Genomic DNA, 23130 nt, shown 5'->3' on the forward strand with positions numbered 1-23130 from the left:
AAATGTAAAATTGCCTTAACATCAGTTTTCTGGGATGCTTTTAATTAGAAGAGTGAATTACCTTAAAGTTTTCTAATCTCCTAGCAGGCATATGTAATGCACTGTTAGAATTTGCACCTATTTCATAAAGTGTATTCCTGCCCATTTTTGAATCAGTCCAATATATTTTATGTTCCTCATGTGAAACCTTTTTATTTTCTTAAATGTGGTTTTAAGTCTTTGGTTTAATTCTAGGTAGGTAACATACAGTGTAGATGTGTTGAGGGTGTACAATATAGTGATTCAACACTTCCATATCATTACCCAGTTCTAATCAGGACAAGTGCACTCCTTTATCCCCATCACATTTAACCCATCCCCTCACCCACCTCCTCTCTGGTAACCCTGTTCTCCATAATTAAGAGCCCGTTTCTTGGTTTATCTCTCTCTCTCTCTTTTTTCCCCTTTGCTCGTTTGTTTTGTTTCTTAAATTCCACGTATGAGTGAAATCATGTAGTATTTGTCTTTCTTTAACTGATGTGTTTTGCTTAGCATGATCCTCTCTAGCTCCATCCATGTCCTAGCAAATGGCAAGATTTCATTCTTTTTTATGGCTCAGTAATCCATTTTGTGTGTGTGTGTGTGTGTGTGTGTGTGTGTATACCACCCCTCTTTTCATTAGTCAAGGGCACTTGGGCTGCTTCCATATCTTGGCTATTGTAAATAATACTCTAAACATAAGGGTGTATGTATCCCTTTGTTATTAGTGTTTTGCATTTGGGGGGTAAGTATCCAGTAGTAAAAATTACTGGATTGTAGGGTAGTTGTATGTTTAACATTTTGAGGAATCTCCATACTGTTTTCCAGATTGGCTGCACCAGTTTGCATTCCCACGAACAGTGCAGGAGGGTTCCTTTTCCTCCACATCCTCGCCTACACTTTTTGTTTCTTGTGTTGTTGATTTTAGCCATTTTGACAGGTGTGAGGTGATATCTCATTATAGTTTTGATTTGCATTTCCCTGATGGTAAGTGATGTTGAGGTTCTTTTCATGTGTCTTTTGGCCATCTGTATGTCTTCATTGGAGAACTGTCTGTTCATGTCTTCCATCCATTTTTGAAATTGGATGATTTGTTTTGTGGGTGTTGAGTTGTGTAAGTTCTTTATATAATTTGGATATTGACACTTTGTAGGACACGTCATTTGCAAATGACATTCCCCCATTAAGTAGGCTATCTTCTAGCTTTGTTGATTGTTTGCTGTGCAGAAGCTTTTTGAGATGTAGTCCCAATAGTTTATTTTTGCTTTTGTTTCCCTTGCCTCAGGAAACATACCTAGCAGTATACCTAGCAACCTGAAGTTGCTTTGGTTGATGTCAATCCTTTTCTAGGATTTTTATGGTTGTAGGTCTCACGTTTAGGTCGTTAGTCCATTTTGAATTTATTTTTTTGTATGGTACAAGAAAGTGGTCCAGTTTCATTCTTTGTGCATAACTGTCCATTTTTCCCAACACCATTTGTTAAAGAGACTTTCCCACTCGATATTTTTTCCTGTTTTGTCGAAGATTAATTGACCATGCAGTTACGGGTTTATTTCTAGGCTTTCTTTACTGTTCCATTGATCTATGTATCTACTTTTTGCTAGTACAATACTGTTTTGATTACTACAGCTTTGTAATATATCTTGAACTCCAGAATTGTGATATCTCCAGCTTTGTTTTTCTGTTTCAAAATTGCTTTGGCTACTCAGGGTCTTTTGTGGTTCCATACAAATTTTAGGATTGATTGTTCTGCTTCTATGAAAAATACTGTTGGGATTTTTATTGAGATAGCATTAAATGTGTGAATTGCATTGGGTAATGTAGACATTTTAACAATATTTGTTCTTCCAATCCATGAGCATGGAATGTCTTTCCCTTTCTTTGTGTCCTCTTCAATTTCTTTCATCACTGTTTATAGTTCTTAGAGTATAAGTCTTTCACATCTTTGGTTAGGTTTATTCCTAGGTATCTTATTATTTTGGGTGCAAATGTAAATGGGATTGTTTTAATTTCTCCTGCTGCTGCTTCAGTATTGGTGTATAGAAGTGCAAGATTTCCGTACATTGATTTTGTATCCTGCAACTTCACTGAATTAGTTTATCAGTTATAGTAGCTTTTTGGTAGAGTCTTTTGGGTTTTCTATATATGGTATCATTTATTTGCAAATAGTGAATGTTTGACTTCTTTACCAATTTGGATGCCTTTTATTCGTTTTTCTGGTCTGACTTCTGTGGTGTGGATTTCCGGTAATATGCTGAATAAAAGTAGTGAGAGTGGATATCCTTGTCTTGTTCCAGACCTTAGGGGAAAAGCTCTCAGTTTTCCCCATTGAGGATGATGTTCGCTGTGGGTTTTTCAGATATGGCCTTTATTATGTTGAGGTATGTTCCCCCTAAACCTGCTTTGTGGAGGGTTTTTATCATACATTGTACTTTGTCAAAATGCTTTTTCTGCATCTGTTGAAATGACCATATGGTTCTTACCCTTTCTCTTATTGATGTGATGTATCACATTGATTGATTTGCAAATATTCAACCACCCTGCAACCCAGCAATAATACCCACTTGATTGTGGTGAATAATGTTTTTAATGTATTATTGGATTCGATTTGCTGGTATTTTGTTGAGGATTTTTGTATCTGTGTTCAACAGAGATATTGGCCTGTAGTTCTCTTTTTTAGTGGTGTGTTTATCTGGTTTTGGTATCAGAGTGATGCTGGACTCCTAGAATGAATCTGGAAGTTTTCCTTACTTTTTTACTTCTTGGGGATAGTTCAAGAAGAATAATGCTGGGGCGCCTGGGTGGCTCAGTGGGTTAAGCCGCTGCCTTCGGCTCAGGTCATGATCTCAGGGTCCTGGGATCGAGTCCTGCATCGGGCTCTCTGCTCAGCAGGGAGCCTGCTTCCCTCTCTCTCTCGCTGCCTGCCTCTCCATCTACTTGTGATTTCTCTCTGTCAAATAAATAAATAAAATCTTTAAAAAAAAAAAAAAAGAAGAAGAAGAAGAATGCTAACTCTTCTTTAAATACTTGGTAGAATATTCCTATAAACCCATGTGGTCCTGGACTTTGATTTTTTAGGTTTTATTTTGTTTGTTTGTTTGTTTTTATTACTGACTCAGTTTTTTTGCTAATAATCACTCTTTTCTAACTTTCTATTTCATCCTGTTTCAGTTTTGTAGTTTATATATTTCTAGAAATTTAGCCATTTCTTCTAGGTTGCAACCAGTTTGTTGGCATATAGGTTTTCATGATATTCTCTTATATGTGTTTGTATTTCTTTGGTGTCGGTTGTTATTTTTCCTCTCTCATTTGTGATTTTGAGTCCTTTCTCTTTTTTTCTTGAGTCTTGGCGGTTCATCAGTTTTGTTGAGTTCTTCAAAGAATCAGCTCCTGGTTTCATTGCCCTATTCCATTATTTTTTAAATTTCTGTATCATTTATTTCTGCTGTAATCTGTATTATTTCCTTCCTTCTAATGTTTTTAGATTTTGTTTGTTGTTGTTTTTCCTAGCTCCTTTAGGTGTAAGATTAGGATGTTTATTTGAGATTTTTCTTGCTTTTTGAAATAATCTTATACTGCTACAAACTTGCCTCTTAGAATTGTTTTTGTTGCATCCCAAAGGTTTGCGACCATTGTGTTTTCATTTTGTTTCCATGTACTTTTTAATTTATTTTTTGATTTCCTGATTCATCCATCATTGTTGAGTAGCATGTTATTTAACTTCCATGTATTTGTCATCCTGCCAGATTTTTTCTTATGGTTGACTTCCAGTTTCATAGTGTTGCCGTCAGAAAAGATGGCATGGTACGACTTTGACCTTGAATTGGTTGAGGCTTGTTCTGTGGCCTAATATGTATTCTGTTCTGGAGAATGTTCTATGTGCAGTTGAAAAGAATATGTATTCTGCTGTCTTAGCATGGAATGTTATGAATTTATCTGTTAAATCCATCTGTTCATTCAAAGCATTGTTTCCTTATTGCTTTTCTGTTTAGATGGTCAGTACATTGATGTATGTAGGATGTTAAAGTTCCCTATTATTATTGTATTATTTTCCATTAGTTCCTTTATATTTGTTATTAACTTTGATGTATTTGGCATTCCTATATTGGGTGCATAAATATTTACACTTGTTATATCTTCTGGTTGGATTGCCCCCTTTATTATTATATAGTGGCTTTCTTTGTCTCTTGTTATAGTCTTTGTTTTAAAGTCTAATTTGTCCAATAAAAGTATTGCTACTCTGGCTTTCTTTTGACCTCCATTTGCATGATAGATGTTTCTCCATACCCTCACTTCAATTTGCAAGTGTCTTTAGGTCTAAAAGGAGTCTCTTATAGGCAGGATGTAGATGGATCTAGCTCTTTTTTTTTTAAATCCCTTCTGTCAGGTCATGCCTTTTGATTGGAGTGTTTAGTCCATTTACATTCAAAGTAATTATTGATAGATACATTTTATTTATTTGGGGGGGTGGTTGTTTCTAATGACTATCTCTGATCTGTTCTTGTCTTTCTCCTTTATGGTCTGCTGGTTTTCTTCAGTGATATATTTGGATTTCTTTGTCTTTATTCTTTGCGTATTAGCAGTTTTATGTTTGTGCTTACTGTATCTCTTTGGCATTTAGCAGTCTATATTAAGTTGATGGCCACTTAACTTTATTTTCTACCTTTATACTGTCACTTTTGGCCTGTCTGTTCCACTCAGAGATTCCCCTTTAATATTTCTTGCAGGGCTGGTCTAGTGATCATGAGCTCATTTAGTCGTTATCTGGGAAACTCTTTTTTTCTCTCTTTCTATTCTGAATGATGGCCTTGGTGGATAGTTTTCTTGGCTGCAGATGTTTCCCATTCAGGCACTTCGAATATATCATGCTCTTCTGGCTTAGAAAATTGCTGCTGAATTATCTGCTAATAGCCTTATGGGGTTTCCCTTGTGTGTGACTATATTTTGTCCTGCTGCTTTTAAAACAGTTTATCACTATATTTTGCCAATTTAATTACTGTATGTCTTGCTGTGGATCTGCTTTTATTGTTTTTTGGGATGGGGAGGGGGTTGCTTCATTTCTCCTGGATCTGAGCCAAAGGCAGAGGCCTAACCCACTGAGCCACCCAGGCGCCCCTCTCCTGGATCTGTATGTCTATTTTCTTCCCCAGTTTGAGGGAAATTTTCAGCTATTATTTCTTCAAATAAAATTTTTCCCCTTTCGCTGTCTCCTTCTGGGACTCCCAGAATACGAGTGTTAATACATTTGATGGAGTCACTGAGTTATGTCCATTCTCATTTTGCATAACTATTTTTTCTCTCTTTTGTTCTTGATTACTTTCCATTACTCTGTCTTCTAGGTCATTAATTTGTTCCTCTGCTTCTTCCAGCGTGCTTTTCATTCCATTAAGCATATTTCTTATTTTATTGAGCCCTTTATCTCTGCTATGTAATTCCTTATTTCTGTGTTAATGATCTCACTGATGCTTTCCACTCTTTTCTCAAGTCCAGTGAGTGTTTTAATGATCACTACTTTAAATTATGTATCTGGCAGGTTACATATATCTGTTTCACTTAGATCTCTGCCCATGGCCTTGTCTTGTTCTTTCATTTGGGTCAATTTTGTCTGTCTTCTCATTTTTTTGTCTTAGTCATTGTGCCTGCTTCTGTGTATTATTAGGAAAATCAGCTACATCTCCTGATCTTGAGGGAAATGAAGAGGTCCTGTAGTGTCATGCCATGTAGTGTCCCCTGTTCCCCAGAGCCTGACACTTCTGGGAGTGTCTCCAGTGTGTGCTACATTTTGAGGGGCTCAATAAATAAAATAAGGGCTCAATAAACAAAATAAGCACACATTTAGGTGCTCAACTGTTATACCTGGCCACTTTATCCTTCAGGCCAGTCATCTGCAGAGGCTGTCTTTGCTTGTTTCAGGCAATGTTTGATCCCTGGCTGAATGCAGCACGTTTTAACTAGGTGTGCTCTGTTCTGCTTGTGCAATGAAGCCTGTTGCCATTGTCACTGGAATTGAAACCCTGCAAGTCTCCTGTCTCTGGAGGCACTGTGTGAGCAGAGGTTTGGGCTGGTCTGGATGAGGGGGCCCACAGTGCTAGGACTGAGGCAAACGTGACTGGGAGGGGGGCAGTTCCACTCAAGCATGGTGCAGGGGTGTTGATGGAAGGAAGTTAGGTAGGGAATGTGGATGCTGCCTGGTTCCCGTAGGTGGTCCTGTGTTTGTGCTGGGGGCAGGGAGAGGGAAATGGCTTCTGCCAGTTCCTTTATTCCTAGAGGGATCTCATGCTGCCTCTCTGGGACATGCTCCAAGATGAGCAGATAACCTCTCCACTGTCTGCTTCAGGCTCTCTTCAGAGCACTATTTCCACGCTGTGTTCATGGGCTGGTTATTTGACTTGCCTTCTTTCTGAGAGCAGTGCAGTGTCCTCTGGGCTGTAAAAGCCAAGCCTGCTGACCTTTAAAACTCAGGGCTTTAAGCCCCGCTAGTTGAAAGAACTCACGAAATTTGGCTCCTCTTTTTTTCCAAGCGAGTCACTATGGGTTCATATTTTGATGTGCTCCCCTGTGTCTCCAGCCTCTCTCTCTCTCTTCTCTCTTCCACTGCCTCGACCATGATCCATTTCTTCCAAACCTTATCTCCATACTTCCTACCTTCTTTGATGTGGCGTGTTCTCTGCTTTTAATTGTAGAGTTTTTTCTGCCAGTTTTCAGGTCAATTTCTAGGGTATTTAGGGTGATTAGATAATTATCTAGTTGTGGGATGAGGCAAGTCTTGTGTCCTCCTACTCTGCCACCATCTTCCAAGTTTGTCTAATATGAAACATTTTAAAATTTTCATCTTGGGGTGTCTGGGTGGCTCAGTCAGTTAAGCATCTGCCTTTGGCTCTGATCTCAGGGTCCTGAGGTTGAGCTTCGTGTTGGGCTCCCTGCTCAGTGGGGAGCCCACTTCTTCATCTCCCTTTGCCCCTCCACACCCCTGCTTGTGTGCCTGCATGTGTGCACACACTCTCTCTCAAATAAATAAAATCATTTAAAAAAATCTTTTAAAAAGTTTTTTTATCTTAGTAAGATTTTTCATTTTTCTTCCCCAAAAATCCCTCAAGAAGATTCAGTCAGGTTCATATGTTCTATTTCCATTTTTACCTTTTTATCTTCTTAGATGAAGAAGAGACAGAAATTATAATCCTGAGGTTAGAAACAATGAAATTTTTATTTGGCAATTCCATGAGACTATTACATATTCTTATCAGTACTTCTGAACTACTGGGCAGTTAATGTAAGTAGGGAACCTAGTGGTTTTAGATGTGTTGATGGAAGAGAAAATATTGTTGATTTCTTCTTGTAAAACTAAAGAAAGAATAGTTTGTTGTCTAAAATCTACAGAAAGGTATTTTGCAGGTAGTAGGGTAGTGTCCAAGCACATGAAAACATGGTTATATTGTTTTTACTTGTATCCTCTCTGGGGGGTTCAAGACAATTCGGACCAAAGGAGGAAGGTGGAAAATATATATTCATTTCTGTAATCTCATACTATCTTAAATACATAATAAGGAACTGAGAAACAGGTTAATGTAGTTGTTTCTTCCATTTTCATCCTGGGCTCTTGTTTAATCATTTTCAAAATGGCATAAAGTAAAAGTATCAGCTGGGTTGTATTTATGTTGTGTGTTGGGCTGCTTTAGCCATTGCAGTACTTAAAAAGCATTTGGAACTTTTTGTAAAGAAGAACAGTCAGATTTTTGTTTGGGTGTTCCCCACCCCTCACCCCACCCCCACCCCCGCCAACTGCCTGTCCCTGGAGTAGCCATTGATTAGTTTACAAATAACTGGTTCATTAAAAAGTGCATTTCTATTCCTTGTTCCATTCCCTTGCTTCTATGTAGATAATGTTAGTAACAAACTATAGGAAAGTATAGTTTAGTTTATTTCTGAACATTTTACCTATTAGCAGATTAAGATGGAAGATGCTGACAATTGAGTTGAAAAATTATATAGTGTACAGTAGTAATATTTAAGCAATTTACACATCACCCATTGTTATGAATTGTGCTGTCCAGTTTGGGTTGCTTCTCAAAAGGTTATTTCTAAACTGGTTATCTGGAACTCAGCCCACTTTCATTAATTTATTTAATAAACATTGGAGATCTCCAAGGTATTGTAAAAGACAAGGCATCACTTAAAATCCAGGATGCGTGGAAGTTGGTTTTAGAGAAGTTAAAGAAGATTGTATAATTTATGTATGGTGATTTGGCACCCAAGGTAGCTTGCTTTTTTTTTTTTTTTTTTTTTTTTTTTAAGATTTTGTTTATTTATTTGACACAGAGAGAGAAAGAGATCACAAGTAGGCAGAGAGGCAGGCAGAGAGAGGGGGAAACAGGCTCCCTGCTGAGCAGAGAGCCCGATGTGGGCTCGATCCCAGGACCCTAAGATCGTGACCTGAGCTAAAGACCAAGGCTTTAACCTACTGAGCCACCCAGGCGCCCCCCAAGGTAGCTTTTTTTTTTTTTTTTAGAGATTTTGCTGCCTCATTAATAGCAGATTAACAGGGCGCCTGGGTGGCTCAGTGGGTTAAGCCGCTGCCTTCGGCTCAGGTCATGATCTCAGGGTCCTGGGATCGAGTCCCGCATCGGGCTCTCTGCTCAGCAGGGAGCCTGCTTCCCTCTCTCTCTCTCTGCCTGCCTCTCTGCCTACTTGTGATCTCTGTCAAATAAATAAATAAAAAATCTTTAAAAAAAAAAAATAGCAGATTAACACATTTTAAAAGTTTGGGCTTTTTGGAAAAAGAGTTGGGGACAGGTCTTACTGGCAAGTTAGTCCTGCCTGGAACTTTAGCTGCCCAGTGTCTGAGCTGTTCCTATTTTTCATCGTTCCTTCTTTTGCATTGCTTCTGACCAGACACTTCAGTTATTTCACAGTGACTCTCATAGCAGTCTGAGCATTGTGAGGAATGGAGTTCTGTTGTAGTTTGTGTATCAGAGATTGTGTGTACATTTGTTCAATGCAATTTTCCAGTGAGTTTTATATTATAAATTATAGGAAAAGCTCAGGCAACAGAAATAAAATCCTATATGTAAACCACAAATACACTTGATAGGAAAATTAACTTAGGTCAGTAGTAATTATATAATATTTTGCAAAACAAAGATACCAGAACCAGGTGTCCTCTTTGTCAGTTGACTACATCTTTTTCAAAGGTGTGGCAAAAAAAAAGTACAAACTATCAGGAACTCTGTGCTAAGAGGTTTATGGGAAGGGGCAGTATGATTATAGCTGATTCGGAAGACCCCAAAATATAATCCAAAAATCTTTAAGTCCTGCTTTTGAAGTTATTATTGCTTCAAAAGTCAAATAGCAAAAAATTATTTTCTGTGGCAATAGAAGTATTTCTAAGGCTTGAGATATCTTAAATAACGCTGAAAAGAATAAAGAATCAGTTTAATTTTTTGTTATTTCTAGCACATTAGCATTGACAAGGCAGAAAGTCTTGGCCATTATAAGGCATTATGGATCCTCTTCTGAGTGCCCTATTATATAGATAATATAACTTATTTGTGTCATTATATATATTTTCCCATGTGCTCTTATATACACATGGTACTGTTGAAATGTTGGCTTATGATCATTTCTTAGCTGTTAAAATTGTAACTGATAAAGTAGATTAGTAGTGGCTGTCTTTGGTGTATTGTGATCCCATTGTGAGAGGAAACCTCTTGAAAAAATATCAGATCAACTTTATGAGAAATCTGGAGAAGCTCAGAAAAATCTTAAGAGTTTGCTCTTACAGAAAGATTCTATGCAACTTAAATATTTCTTATATATCTCTTCATTTTTTCATTATTATTATTATTATTATTATTATTATTATTAGTGGGGTGGGGAGAAGGGGAAAAGGGAGAGAGAGACTCTTGAGCAGGCTCTTTGCCCAGCACCAAGCCCGACACAGGGCCCAATCTCACAACCCTGAGGTTATGACCTGAGCTGAAATCAGGAGTCAGATGCTTAACTGACTGAGTCACCCAGGCATCCCTCATATTTCTCTTTAAATGTCATAATTGGGACAAGGATATTTAGCCTAGGGAGTTATTACAATCTTTAGCTTTTCATGAAGTAAATCAGTCACATGACTGTGAAATTAACTTCTATTTAAAGAGCTACTTTTTCCTATGTGCCTGTGTTCTTTACTACATATGTTTTTGTATACTGCTAGTGCTCTGTTAGCTGTAGGAAAATCTTTCTAGTTTAGGAGACATTTTTAGAAGTAAGATTTGCTGAAGATATTATGAGAAGTTAGCTATTTTCATCTTATAAATAATGTTAAATTTATCGTAGAACCATTTTCTCTATTGGTAGAAGTCAAGTAGTGCTTAAAAAAACAAACCCAATATGATATAATAGCTCCCCTTTTGTAGTTCAATTTTGAAAACTATGAAACTTTGTTAGCATTACTTGATATATTTAAAACTGAGCTCTTGATTTCCTAGTTCATTCCTTCCACAGCCTTCCCTATCTCAGTAAATGACACCCATTATTCACCTAGTTGCTCAAGCCAAAAATGTAGGAAACATAAATTCCTCCCCCTTTTTATCTCCCAAATATAATCTATAAGCATAATTTTCCTTTACCTCCAAATGAGCCACTTCTATCACGTAAGCTAGTCTTTAGCCTCTTATCTGATGGTCCTGCTTCCTCTTTGGTCACCCTGTAATCCATTCTTGACCTCACTGTCAAGTTGATCCTTATAAAATATGAATCAGATCGTATTCATTCCCACTTAAAACATTCTAATGGCTGCCTACTGTACTTGAGGTAATAGTCAAGCTCCTTGCTGTAGCGTACAAGCCCTACGCAGTCTTGTCCCTGCATCTCTCTGTGACCTCACCATGTACTCCCTCCTCCTCCTCCCCACTCTCCATGTACCAACCACACATGTTGTGTTTGTCCCTTAAGTCAGTGTATTTCCTGTTTTGTAGTTTAGGTCCTGTCACCTGTCACCATCTCAGAGAAGCCTTCCTGGCCCCGTGTTTACAGCAATCTATCAGACCCCCTGTAGCCCCTCATTTTCTTTTAATTTTTCAAACCTACATCTAGATCTGAAGTTATTTTGTTGATTTATATGTTTTTCTCTGACCTTCTAGCTCTTATTAGCCATTTGAGAATTAAAAACCACCTTAGTCCATTTTATTTCCCCATCCTCAGTACCTGAAACAATGCCTGATACATAATGGATACACAGTATATACTTCTGAATAAACTATTTACAAAATAGCAATTTAATGATTTGATTTTCTGCTGTATCATCTCATTTTCTAGTGAAGGTTCCAAGTGGTTCTGAGAGAGTGGTTTAGCAGAAAGTAAAATGAAGAAAGTAAAACGCTAGTAAACCTGGCAAAACTTGGAACCATTATAAATCTTCTGTTGGCTATATTCTTAGAATAATATTTACTAAGAAGCTCTGTTTAAACATTTTTTCCCATTAAAACAATGGCATAAGCTAATATAAATAGATCCAAACATACTATTTGGCTTTTTACATATATTGGGTGTTCATTGGTAGGCAGTTAATTGCCTGAGAATTAGCTTCTAAAGTTAAATTCTAGAACAGTTCTCGAAAGTTCTCCAAAGAAGATTTTAGAAGTCACACTTAGTTTCTGATGAAGCAGCCTAGACAGTTCTGTGTTTTTAATGACATTTGTTTTCAGAGGAAGCATTCCAAATATTTATGTAGAGGTTTAAGTACGTAGTTAAAGAACATGGCAGTAGTAAAGCTTTGAAATTCTAAACATACTCACTGTCCAAAACTGGAACTGGATTTGCATGATCAAAAAGTTTTAGTATACTTTTAGGCCAAAATGGGGTTAAATAATTTAGGAACATTTTCATTCAGCTTTTGACTGGTGATGAAAATAATTTATTTGCCTTCTAACACTTTTAAATCTGGTGTAGAAAAAGTAAATTTATAAAATGCACCTTTTAGTATCTGAACTGCAAAAAGGTCAAACTACTGAGAGTCACAACTATGAATCTAACTTCTGTGAGCTTGCATAATGTGATCCAGACCTTTGGTTTTTACTTCATTGGAGTTGACTTTTCTTCTGCCTCACTGCTCATTCCCACTAAAGGAGTTGGAGTCCCTTACATTGTAAACTGGACATTTTCATGTTTATATACATCTTGGGTATGTTTTTAGGTGGTGTTAACCTTTTTCTAATCAGTTTCTTAAGTAGTTGAAATAGTAGTGATTTATTACTAGGGTATCATTCAAATATTTGCATTTTGGTGAACTGGTTCACAGATTTAACTGCTCTGGGTTTTGTTTTAGTTATTTCACTGAGCTACTACTTCAGCTTCCAGTAGTGTCAGTCTCTAGGTTCTGACATAAAAAACAAAAACAAAACCCAAGCCAAACCCTGGTCTCTATCTCTAAGTTTAAGATTCTTCATGCAGGTTGCCTTCAAGCAGCATAAGGGTGCTGTTTTCATAGAGTTCCAGGTTGCTTCTTTTGGAGAAGAAAAACTTATTATAAACATTTGTGATTTTTTTTTTTTTTTTTTTTTTGCTTCTATATAGAGTATATTTATTTTAGAATTTTTTATGCTAATCTACAAATATTTTTTTAGGGTAAAGCCATTTTACTTTAAGATTATGCATCCAAACAAGGAAAGCATTGGTTTCCCTAAACTTAGGGTTGGAGCTAAACAGAACGAACGGTCTATGTTCTTCACAGTGTAATCCATGGAACTTGCTTTGCAGCGACCATTACACCATTACCTGCTTGACTGCCCTGTACCTTAACCTTTGAGGCATTTTTATTCCTACTGTTTCAACAGAGCACATACACATTATACACTTCCAGTTACTTTCTATTGGTAAAATGTTTACCACATTAAAATATAAGAAAACTCAAATTACAATGAACTCACTTTTTTTCTTAAAACAAAGACATATTAACATAGTAACTCCAATCCAAATTCATGGAAAAGAAATAATACTTCATGTTTTTCAACTCCTAAGGATTCTTTGTTACATTGGACAGGGATTTATTTCCCAATTCAGAGGAAATTTGGGAAAAAGTAATATTATAAACAGGACTTATTTGTTAGTTAGTTAGTTAGTTAGTTGGTTAGTTAGTTATTTGCTGCTGTTGTTACTTTCATCCAGGTTTTCATAGTGTTCCTATGAAGACCAGAAGGAGTCATTCTCACTGCCTCACTATATACAAAGTAGAGTCATGGGGAATCATTGACTACTGACTGATCAAATGTAGCACATTTGGATAGTAGCAGTATCAAATGCTGCTTCCAGTTCATTTTTTATATCATGGGTATGCACCACTCCAGGCAGCTACATTTCTCTATCCTGAAGAAAGACCATTCCCCAAGACCAAATGAGATACCTTTCTTTGAACTTTCATTTCAAGGGTCCATCCCATTAAAGGTCTCATACTTCTTTAAGTTCAGTTTATTTGTTTATAAAACTTAATGCTGTCCTCTGGTTTTCAAATTTAAGATAACTGAATGAACTACTAAGAGTATCCTAATAAGTATGATGCTTCTTTCTGTATTCTTTACAGCCAGGAAAAGAAGCTGATCAGTAGCAAATAAGAAGTGTAGTTTCTCTGGTTTTAGATAATTTCAAGCCTTTTCTGCCATGATTTATATTCTTTTCTGATGTTCTCTAATTCAAGTATTTCTCTTTCCTTTAGGTTACTCACTATAAACAGTACCCACCCAATACAAGCAAAGTTTATTCCTACTTTGAATGCCGTGAAAAGAAGACAGAAAACTCCAAAATAAAGAAGGTGAAATACGAGGAAACAGTATTTTATGGGTTGCAGTACATTCTTAATAAGTACTTAAAAGGTATTATTTTTCCTAGTACATTTAAACACTGCTTTTATGTAACACTTCATAAATCTTCTCCTATATTGTTATATTCTGTGATTTCAAATAGTTAAATTTTGACATTTACTTAACTATTTTGACTGTTTCAGATGTTATTTTTGAATTGTAAAAAACTCTGTTAATTTGAATGCATTAAATCTTAAACTTTGGTGTATGGGCTTATTCTAAATATGAGAAAGAATTTCTGAAACTAATTCGGGAGTAAGTTTAGAAAAGTCAATAATTTTCTGAGGCTAACCTGGTATGTTTATAGATTTAAGTCATTAATTCACAGTAAAGGATTCATTATTCATCTAGAAATTCATTTTGAATTATGGTAGCAATTAGAATATTTTTGTCATAGTCTGTTTTATCTTAAAAGCCTATTTTTCAGAACTGCCTGACACTGTGGCCTTAGTTAAAATAGGTTTTAAAATGGAAAAAACCCCAAAATAATTTCTGTGCTTTTGTATTTGAAAGTCCATCGCTTCTCGGCCTTGTGGCTAAGATCAAGTTTTGTATGTGAATGTCCAGTTTGTTTTATAATGGTATTTCTAGGGTGAAAAAAGTTGACAAAGGTTTTTATACATTTTGGAAAATTTCATGTCTGAAGCCTTTTCAAATGAAAATAATCTCAGAAATGAAAAGAGATTAAGTTGAATTTTACAAAGATAATAATCTTTTCCCATAATCTTGGCAGTTTTAAGGTCAGATTTAAGTTCAGATATGTTATACCATTGAAAACCAACTTGAATATCCACAGTACTTTGCAGTAAGACTTCCCAAGATATTTTAAATGAGTTTTCTAGTAACCTTATATAAAGTCCTAAAGATTGATGTCATACTTTAGTTCTATAGCTTAAAAACTTTATAGAATATTATTAATTATAGCTCAGATCTGTTAATTGCCTGTTAGAGGCCAGCATTATGCCAAGTGCTTCATGTGTCTTAACTCACTTAGTTCTCATAGTCATTCTATAAGTAGGTACTCTACTATTATCCTCATTTTACAGCTAAAGATAACTAAAAGTGTATTTGAGGAGCAAATACTTAGTCCTTGTGAAAATTATTGGATTATCAGCCCCGAAGACACCCTTTATGAATAAAGTGAAAAGGTTCACCTGGAAAATTATCTGTATCAAATTTGAAGAAAAATTACAGTGATAAATCATCTTAGAAGTTAACTTATTACTGTGATTTTAAAAAATCCTTTTCGTGTAATGATTTTTTCTGCACATCTGCTTTTCAAATAAAAACTTCTGTATGCTTAGAGTGAACAAGCACAAGGGCAAATTCCTTTTCTGGCTGTGCGGTTGACTCTGGGTGATTATTTAACCTCTCAGTTCTTGGTTTTTTAATCCATAGAATGGTGAAATAGCTAGAGAGATTGATCCTACAGCAACTCAGCAACTTATAGAATGCCTTTAGAAATGTAAAAAGGAGGAATTTGTCTTTTCAGGTAAAGTAGTGACCAAAGAGAAGATCCAAGAAGCCAAAGAAGTGTATAGAGAGCATTTCCAGGATGATGTCTTTAATGAAAAGGGATGGAACTACATTCTTGAGGTAAAAAAAATGTTGTGTTTTGCTCTACTTTGGTTTTACTTTTAGTTCAAAATTTCTTACAAAGGAATTTGAGTAAAAGACTATAATTATAACTTTTTTCTATCTGTGACCCTAATATAATTACTATTTTAGATATTCTTGGAAAAGTTAAGGGTTACATTTAAATTTTTTTCTATAGCAGGTCTAAATAATTGGTTATAATATAAATGAATTATAATTTAAATCACTAGCATTTTTCAGAAAGGTGATTTGATCTTTTCTTTGAAGATGCGCTATGATTAAAAAGGGTGTGGTTATTTGGCAGTTGTAAAATTTAGGTCTTTTTTCTTGGCTATACATTATTTAAGGGAATAGATGTGGTGAGACTATCACTATACAGTAATTCTAGGAAATTTCCTTGACTGAATCATTGGAATGGTTCCGTGTCAGTCCATAAGGTTGATTTTTATTCTTTATTGTCCTGTAATATTCATACGTAGCATGTTTGGATCAATTACCTAAGCTTTTTGAACATCCAAAGATCTGGGAATTGAGTTATGAGAGTTGAGTGTCCTCTGGTGGTGGTCTTCACTACAAAGATGGATTGGGAATGGGATCTTCTGGTATCTTGTCATGTAAAGTGTTAATTTATGTCTTAAAAACAAATGTCTTTTCCACTGTAGACTATCAAACACAAAATAATTAGAAATACTTCAACTTTCAGGCTTATATTGTAATACTGAGTTTTACTAATTTTTACTTATGGGTCTTTGAAGAAGTCAAGTAAGCATTATGTGCTATACTTTCCCTGTGTCTTAAGTAAGGTTAGTAAAATCTGTTGGCTAACCTACACTTACCTCATTTGGTTTGCTGGGAAGAGAACAGTGATAGATAGGTGGTAAGCTTATTAATATAATTCCCAGTAGCCAGGGTGATAAATCTTTTGATTTTATGGTCAGAGAATTTTAGGGATCTAATCTAGTCTCACCTAACCCTGTTTTAAGGATAGAGTCTGAGACCTAGAGATGTTAAATGACTTGCCCAAAGTCAGTATTTTTGAGTCCACGCTGCGGTTTCTAAGGCAGTATTCTTTTTGCTATATCATAAGGTCTTCCGGTGCTTCTCATTAAATGGATTTTTCTTTTATCTAGTTAACCTGTCCCTGGGATTTCTGAAATAATTTGCCTTCCTAGCCAAAATTTAGCCACACCGTTTACCTTTAAAAGAAAGGAGGCATAATTAAATACCCAATAACATACTCTGTAGCAAATGTGTTTCAGGCTAATTTTAGAGAGAACTGTTGCACTTGCATATTGATTCCCAAAGCTTTAGAAAGTATACTTAATGTTTGGTCTTTCTATTCCTAAAGTGGTTTCAGCCTACTACCAGAATAAAGAGAAAACCTATTTAAGATTCTTCCACTGGCAGGGATTTCTCTTTTCTCTTTTTTTCTTTTTCTTTATTTCTTCTTTCTTTTTTCTTGTTTTGTTTTGTTTAAGATTTTACTTATTTATTTGAGAGCAAGAGACAAAGATAGTGAGAGAGAGCACAAGCAGGGAGGAGAGGGAGAAGCAAGCTCCCCACCAAGCAGGGAATCAGATGTGGGACTCTATCCCTGGACCCTGGGATCATGACTGGAGCCACAAGGCAGACATTTAGCCGACCTAGCCACCCAGGCGCCCTTTCTTTTCATTTGTCGTCGTTTTATGTTGCTAATGGCAGTCCCTTATTTTGTCTTTTAACCTTTAGCTTTTCTTTTATGAAAACAACTAAGAAGAAAGATAGTATTCTTGGAATATCTTTAAAATATGTCGGAATAAACCTTTTTTAAAAGAATGAGAAACTTTTTGATCAGTTTGAGATTATCTTCTAGTGAGAAATATTTTTAGCAGAAGTACTCTGATAACATAAAAGTTAAAAATTAGTATCAGTGCCTAAACTGTTAATAATTTTAGTTAATTTTATTTCAGGAGAATAAGAATATTCTGGTTATATTACTAGCAATATAGTAACATGTACAATTACAGTTTTTATGACAGTAAGTTTAGCTTCTGTAAAATATAAAGAACCTTATTAAAACAAGTAACTGGATGTCATCCGTTGAATGAATAAATTCATTATTGTCTTTTACCAGAAATACGATGGGCACCTTCCAATAGAAATAAAAGCTGTTCCTGAGGGCTATGTCATTCCCCGAGGAAATGTTCTCTTCACAGTGGAAAACACAGACCCAGAGTGTTACTGGCTTACAAATTGGATTGAGGTGAATTGTTTTATTCTGATTACAGTTTAACATCAATTAAGGATGTAAAAACCATTGAACTGGCATTCTTGTTTTAAAATTGCTACTAATAGGGCAATCCTGTCGGGACCCCTCTAACTCTTGAGAGCTATTTCTGTATCTTCACTTAATACACTTCAGACACACACACACACACAAATAAATTTTTAAAAAATTTAATTGCTACTAATAAAGCTGTGTAATCTTCTACAATTTACTAAACCTTTCCAGGCCTCAGTTCTCTCATTTATAAAGTGACAGTTGGATTAAATAATCTAAGTTTCCTTCCAGTGAAATCTAGTGTTCTGAGACTTTATCTAAGTGAAATTATTAAGAACTATTACTATTAAAGCTCAGTTGTCTTCTCTCTTGTTTGTTGCAATCCTAAGTGTATATTATCATAGAGAAAACCGAGGAAAGTAGCACAGGTTTATTTTTTAGTAACTTAGGATATTTTGTGGATATTCTGTTCTAATTATACTAAAGGAATTTTGTTCAGATTTTTAACAACAGATTTCTTCCTTATCTAATCAGTTTAGAGCCTGTGTTTTACCACCTGATATTTCTTTCTAAACAACACTCAGGACTTGCTAATCATTTTAATTTCTAAGCCCAAAAAGGAGGATACACTAGAGACTCTGAGGAAGGCTCTTTGTTTTTGTTTCATCTGTACCTAAGTAGTCCTATTTTCGCATGCTCATAGTTTTTTTAAAGATCTTATTTATTTATTTGACAGACAGAGATCACAAGTAGGCAGAGAGGCAGGCAGAGAGAGGAGGAAGGAGGCTCCCTGCTGAGCAGAGAGCCCGATGGCGGGGCTCCATCCCAGGACCCTGGGATCATGACCTGAGCCGAAGGCAGAGGCTTTAACCCACTGAGCCACCCAGGCGCCACTAGAACTAATTCTTTAACTTAGTATTTATTGGTTAAACTACTTTGTTGTTATATTGTAAAATCATACGTTTGAGGTTATTTATAAGTACTGGAAAATTTAAAAAAGAATATAAGAGGTCCAAGAATATGTTTGAAATACATTTTCGAAATTGACAGAAAATTTAAAACTCAAAATTAACTGGGCCCTTTATGGGACATCAACTTATAGTAGGCTAATAGGCCCAGGAAAAATGTCCAGTTGCCCAAAATAATGACTTAAAGTAGTTTACTGCAGTGTTTTAAAACTTTGAATTGACTGAAAACTTACTAGTTTTTATATAGTTGTGATAGTATTTTTACTGGGAAGTACTAGACTTTAAGAGGATGGTATTATAAAAACACAAAAGGAATAGTTATCCAAAGTTACCTTCAGTGCCAGAATATCCCAAGCAGATAAATCTTATTTTGAAAATCATCATCTATGGGTAACTTTTTTCACTTTTATTTTCTGATTGAGGGTTTAGTCAATAAGTACTTGCCCTTGTATCTAATTGAACGGCCATAGAGCAGATATTTATGGACATGGAGGACTAATTCCCAGCTCACCTTGCTTCATGTATGTTTTTATTTTCTTCAGAAAGTGAAAAAAACACTAGCTTTAAAAAAGCAACAACAAAAACCCTTTTGAAATAATCATTATTTTGGTGTATTTCACTAGACAACCATAAAGTTAAAAATGTTATATTTAGACAACTTGTTATTTACAAACTTAAAAATGTTGTTCAGGCAATCCTTGATTTAAAACATTTTAAATAGCACTAAATAGTATTCCTTCCAGTGACCTTGCCCAGTGTATGTTCAGAGTTATTGCTAATATTCTTCGCTATTCACTGTACACTGATTTTTAAAACCCACTAAAATTATTGAATTACTTTATCAATATCAATAGTGGTGCTAGAAATTGGCAATCAGATTTCAAAACATGTTTAGAAGAGCCCAAGGGTTCTGTAAAGATGTCTCAGACTTACAAAGGGGCTGAGGATTGAACACATTGTGCTAAACATAACCACCTCTTCCAACCAAAAAGCAAAACGAAACCTTTTTGCTGTTAAAAAGAATTATAAAATAGACAGTGACCACACAGTTTTATAGCATATGCAGAAATATTTCATGTATCTTTCTTAAAATGAGTTGATAAAAGTCAAGAACATAAAGCACAACTCAGTGAATAGAATTCTCTAGGGCTAAGCAAAAACATCGCTGAACTAAATAACCTACTGGTAGTCATAATAGATCTAAGGAAAAATTAGATCCAGGACTATGTAGAGAAGTAAATGATTAACTTCTTTAGCCCCACACTGTTCAAAGTGTATTCCCATGCTGGTCCATAAACTATTTGATGCAGGTCCACATTAAATATAGTAATTGAGGATAACCAAACTTATTTAGAAACTTTCATGGTAATTGCCGTAATACCTAAGTGTGAATGTATTTTATAAAACTATTTGTCCATGACAGATTGAAAATTTAAAAAAAAAATTTGTCCTTTATCACAGTTTTTCTAAATATTACTTGCTTCGTTGGCGCTTTGACTAAAAACTAGGTAATTTGATGTTCTGTACTACTAAGATCCTATAGTGCTTATCCTTTGTGTTGATGATTTGAAAGCTAAGCTATGCACTATCTCCGGATTGCACGCGGTGGGCATCCTGCTCGACAGTTCAGATGTCTAATTGGTATTTCTGGTAGTACGGAGGTCTAGGACATACCTCCAGAGAAAGCAGGGATTTTACTCAGAAAGAAATCGGTATTTTATATCCTAATATTTGTGATTGATTTTATCACTACAGACTATTCTTGTTCAGTCCTGGTATCCAATCACAGTGGCCACAAATTCTAGAGAGCAAAAGAAAATATTGGCCAAATATTTGCTGGAGACATCTGGTAACTTAAATGGTCTGGAATACAAGTTACATGATTTTGGCTACAGAGGAGTTTCTTCCCAAGAGGTAAGAAACTGAAATGAACTTCATTTCATAGAATGTGGTTTGTTGGTTAGAATGGTAATCTAAATTATAAATTTGGGGGATGTTACTGATACTGATCTTGTTTCTGAATAGACTACATTTTAAAACTCCAGACATTCAGTCAATAGATATATATTAAGTACTTACTATGTGTTAGCCTCTGTTCAGAGTATGTGAAATGAAGCTTTCAACAAATGCCCCTCTCCTTTACATATCGAATGGATGAATGGATGTATAATGTTATATATTATAATAAATACAGTAGGTGTCAGATTATGTTCTACAGAAAGGCACAAGGCAGAGTAAGGAAAAAGAGGCTGGTGGGAAATGAGGGTGGGTCACGATTCAGTCGGTCTCTCTGCCAGAAGTAACAGTTGGCTCCTTAAATGTTTAGGAGACACTAGATATTTGTCATAGGAACTGTTATCTCTGCTAAGAATGGCTTGAAGACAGGAATTATCTTGAGAGATGAACTTTATACCTCAAAATATGAGTCTTTTTCTTTTGTTGGATTTTGGTGTGTGGTTTATTTTCCAGACTGCTGGCATAGGAGCATCTGCTCATTTGGTTAACTTCAAAGGAACAGATACAGTAGCAGGAATTGCTTTTGTTAAAAAATACTATGGAACAAAAGATCCTGTTCCAGGCTATTCTGTTCCAGCAGCAGAACACAGGTACAATTCTGTTTTCATCCTCCTATTATCTAAACATTTGTTTTCTAAAATGACTTTTTTCACTCTTGTGTTGGTGATTCAGTGATGTTTTTCTTAATTACAAGCCAGTAACTACAGTAAATCTTCACAAATATAAGCAATATGAATGAATTAATTCAGTATTTATACTAGGTATTAAAGATTAGGTAGAGAACTTGGAACCATCCTAATAAAAACCACTGAAGAGCTTTCTTTTGACTCTTAAGTTGCCGTGTAAGTTTTAAGAATTTTTAAAAGAACTGCTCTGTTGCCGCATGCAGATACGTTTTATTTGTTAAATCTAGGAGCACTCCCTGTAAAACTTGGGTCGCTTTTTCTCTTTTCCTGCTTTCTACATGCCCTGCAAGTTGTCAGCTGGACCCAGTACCATCAACTGTAGAAGAACAAGGCACTCTGATGAAAGGAGGGGGTTCAGATTCTTTTCATGCTACCTTATCAGATATGGCTAAACCAGCTCAAGTCACTGTAAAAGGCAGTTACAATCCAGAGTGCAACTGTTCTGCTCCCACTTTACTAAAACTTTACTGAAAGTCCGTGGAGCTTTTACAGTGTATGCCAAACCTAATTTCTTGTTCTTAATAGCAAAAATTATTTACAGTAATCAGTTTGGGGGAGTTTATTAAGTTTTACTCCTACTTCGATATCACAGGGTGCTAAAACCACCAGTGAGGTTTTCTCCAAGGCAATCTACTGGGTGCTGTAAGGGATAGAAAAATACAAGAAATTGACCCTTCCTATATCAGTATAAAAATAATAAACTAGCAACTTTCTGCTCTGTTGATGAAGTACTTTTAAAGAGATGAAAGTGCTCTAGTGCTGCAAGGGAAGGAAAGGAAAGATGTTACTTCGCTGGCAGGATCAAGAAAGCTTTTTATAGGGGCGCCTGGGTGGCTCAGTGGGTTAAGCCACTGCCTTCGGCTCAGGTCATGATCTCGGGGTCCTGGGATCAAGTCCCGCATGGGGCTCTCTGCTCAGCAGGGGGCCTGCTTCCCTTCCTCTCTCTCTGCCTGCCTCTCTGCCTGCTTGTGATCTCTCTCTGTCAAATAAATAAATAAAATCTTTAAAAATAAAAAAAAGAAAGCTTTTTATAGAGATGGTTATGTGAAATCTTCACTTCTTGAAGGAATGGCAAAATTTATGGCAGACATGAGAGAGCAATCCTTCTGAGTAAATCTAATCACATGCCTACCACAGGTCAGGGATTGTCCTGAGAAAGCAAGAGTGAAAGAGGAGATGGAATGTGTTCAGGGAATATGGGCTGAAACATAATAGGGATTTTGTTGGGAACATAGAGTAAACTGAAAAAATAGATTAGTTAAGGCCCTCAGATTCATTTGACATTGAATGTTAACTGTGTATATCATGCTAGGTTAATCTAATTATTTTTTCAAATGGGAGTGAGCATTGAAGTTTTGAGCATAAGGAGCTTTGACATCAGATAAATACTTTATGAAGATTGTTTTGATAGCAGGATATCCTGTGAATTGACAGAAACAAGAAGTTAGGCTGAATAGGAAACTTGCAGCAGTTTAGAGAGATGACAAGGTGCACACCCTGTGGCTCTGAATGGAAAGAAGTCGCTGAAAATGAGCAATGGCTTGGGAGATGAAACTGCTAGAACTTGATGATTAGATTGGGACTGGTAGATGGTAAATTCTGTAAATATTCATGGGAAATGCTGTATCATGACATTAGGGCCTTGTTGAATGCTCTCATGAGTCAAGGCTCATGAAAGTGGGAACACAGGGATGTCATCAACAAATGAAGGCTCTAGGATTACAGTAGTTTTATTTTGGACTTAG

General features: G+C 35.9%; 1 protein-coding gene across 1 annotated transcript in view; it reads left to right on the forward strand.

Moving 5' to 3' along the window:
• Window positions 1-23130, forward strand: part of NAMPT (nicotinamide phosphoribosyltransferase) — a 39141-nt gene that overhangs the window by 2056 nt on the left and 13955 nt on the right. Inside the window, exons 2-6 of the mRNA XM_059170832.1 lie at window positions 13715-13871; window positions 15352-15455; window positions 17569-17697; window positions 20439-20597; window positions 21153-21289. Coding sequence (XP_059026815.1) covers window positions 13715-13871; window positions 15352-15455; window positions 17569-17697; window positions 20439-20597; window positions 21153-21289 — 686 coding nt within the window. The remainder of the gene's footprint in view (window positions 1-13714; window positions 13872-15351; window positions 15456-17568; window positions 17698-20438; window positions 20598-21152; window positions 21290-23130) is intronic.

This window comes from Mustela lutreola, chromosome 4, assembly GCF_030435805.1.
Source record: "Mustela lutreola isolate mMusLut2 chromosome 4, mMusLut2.pri, whole genome shotgun sequence".
Taxonomy (NCBI): Eukaryota; Metazoa; Chordata; class Mammalia; order Carnivora; family Mustelidae; genus Mustela; species Mustela lutreola.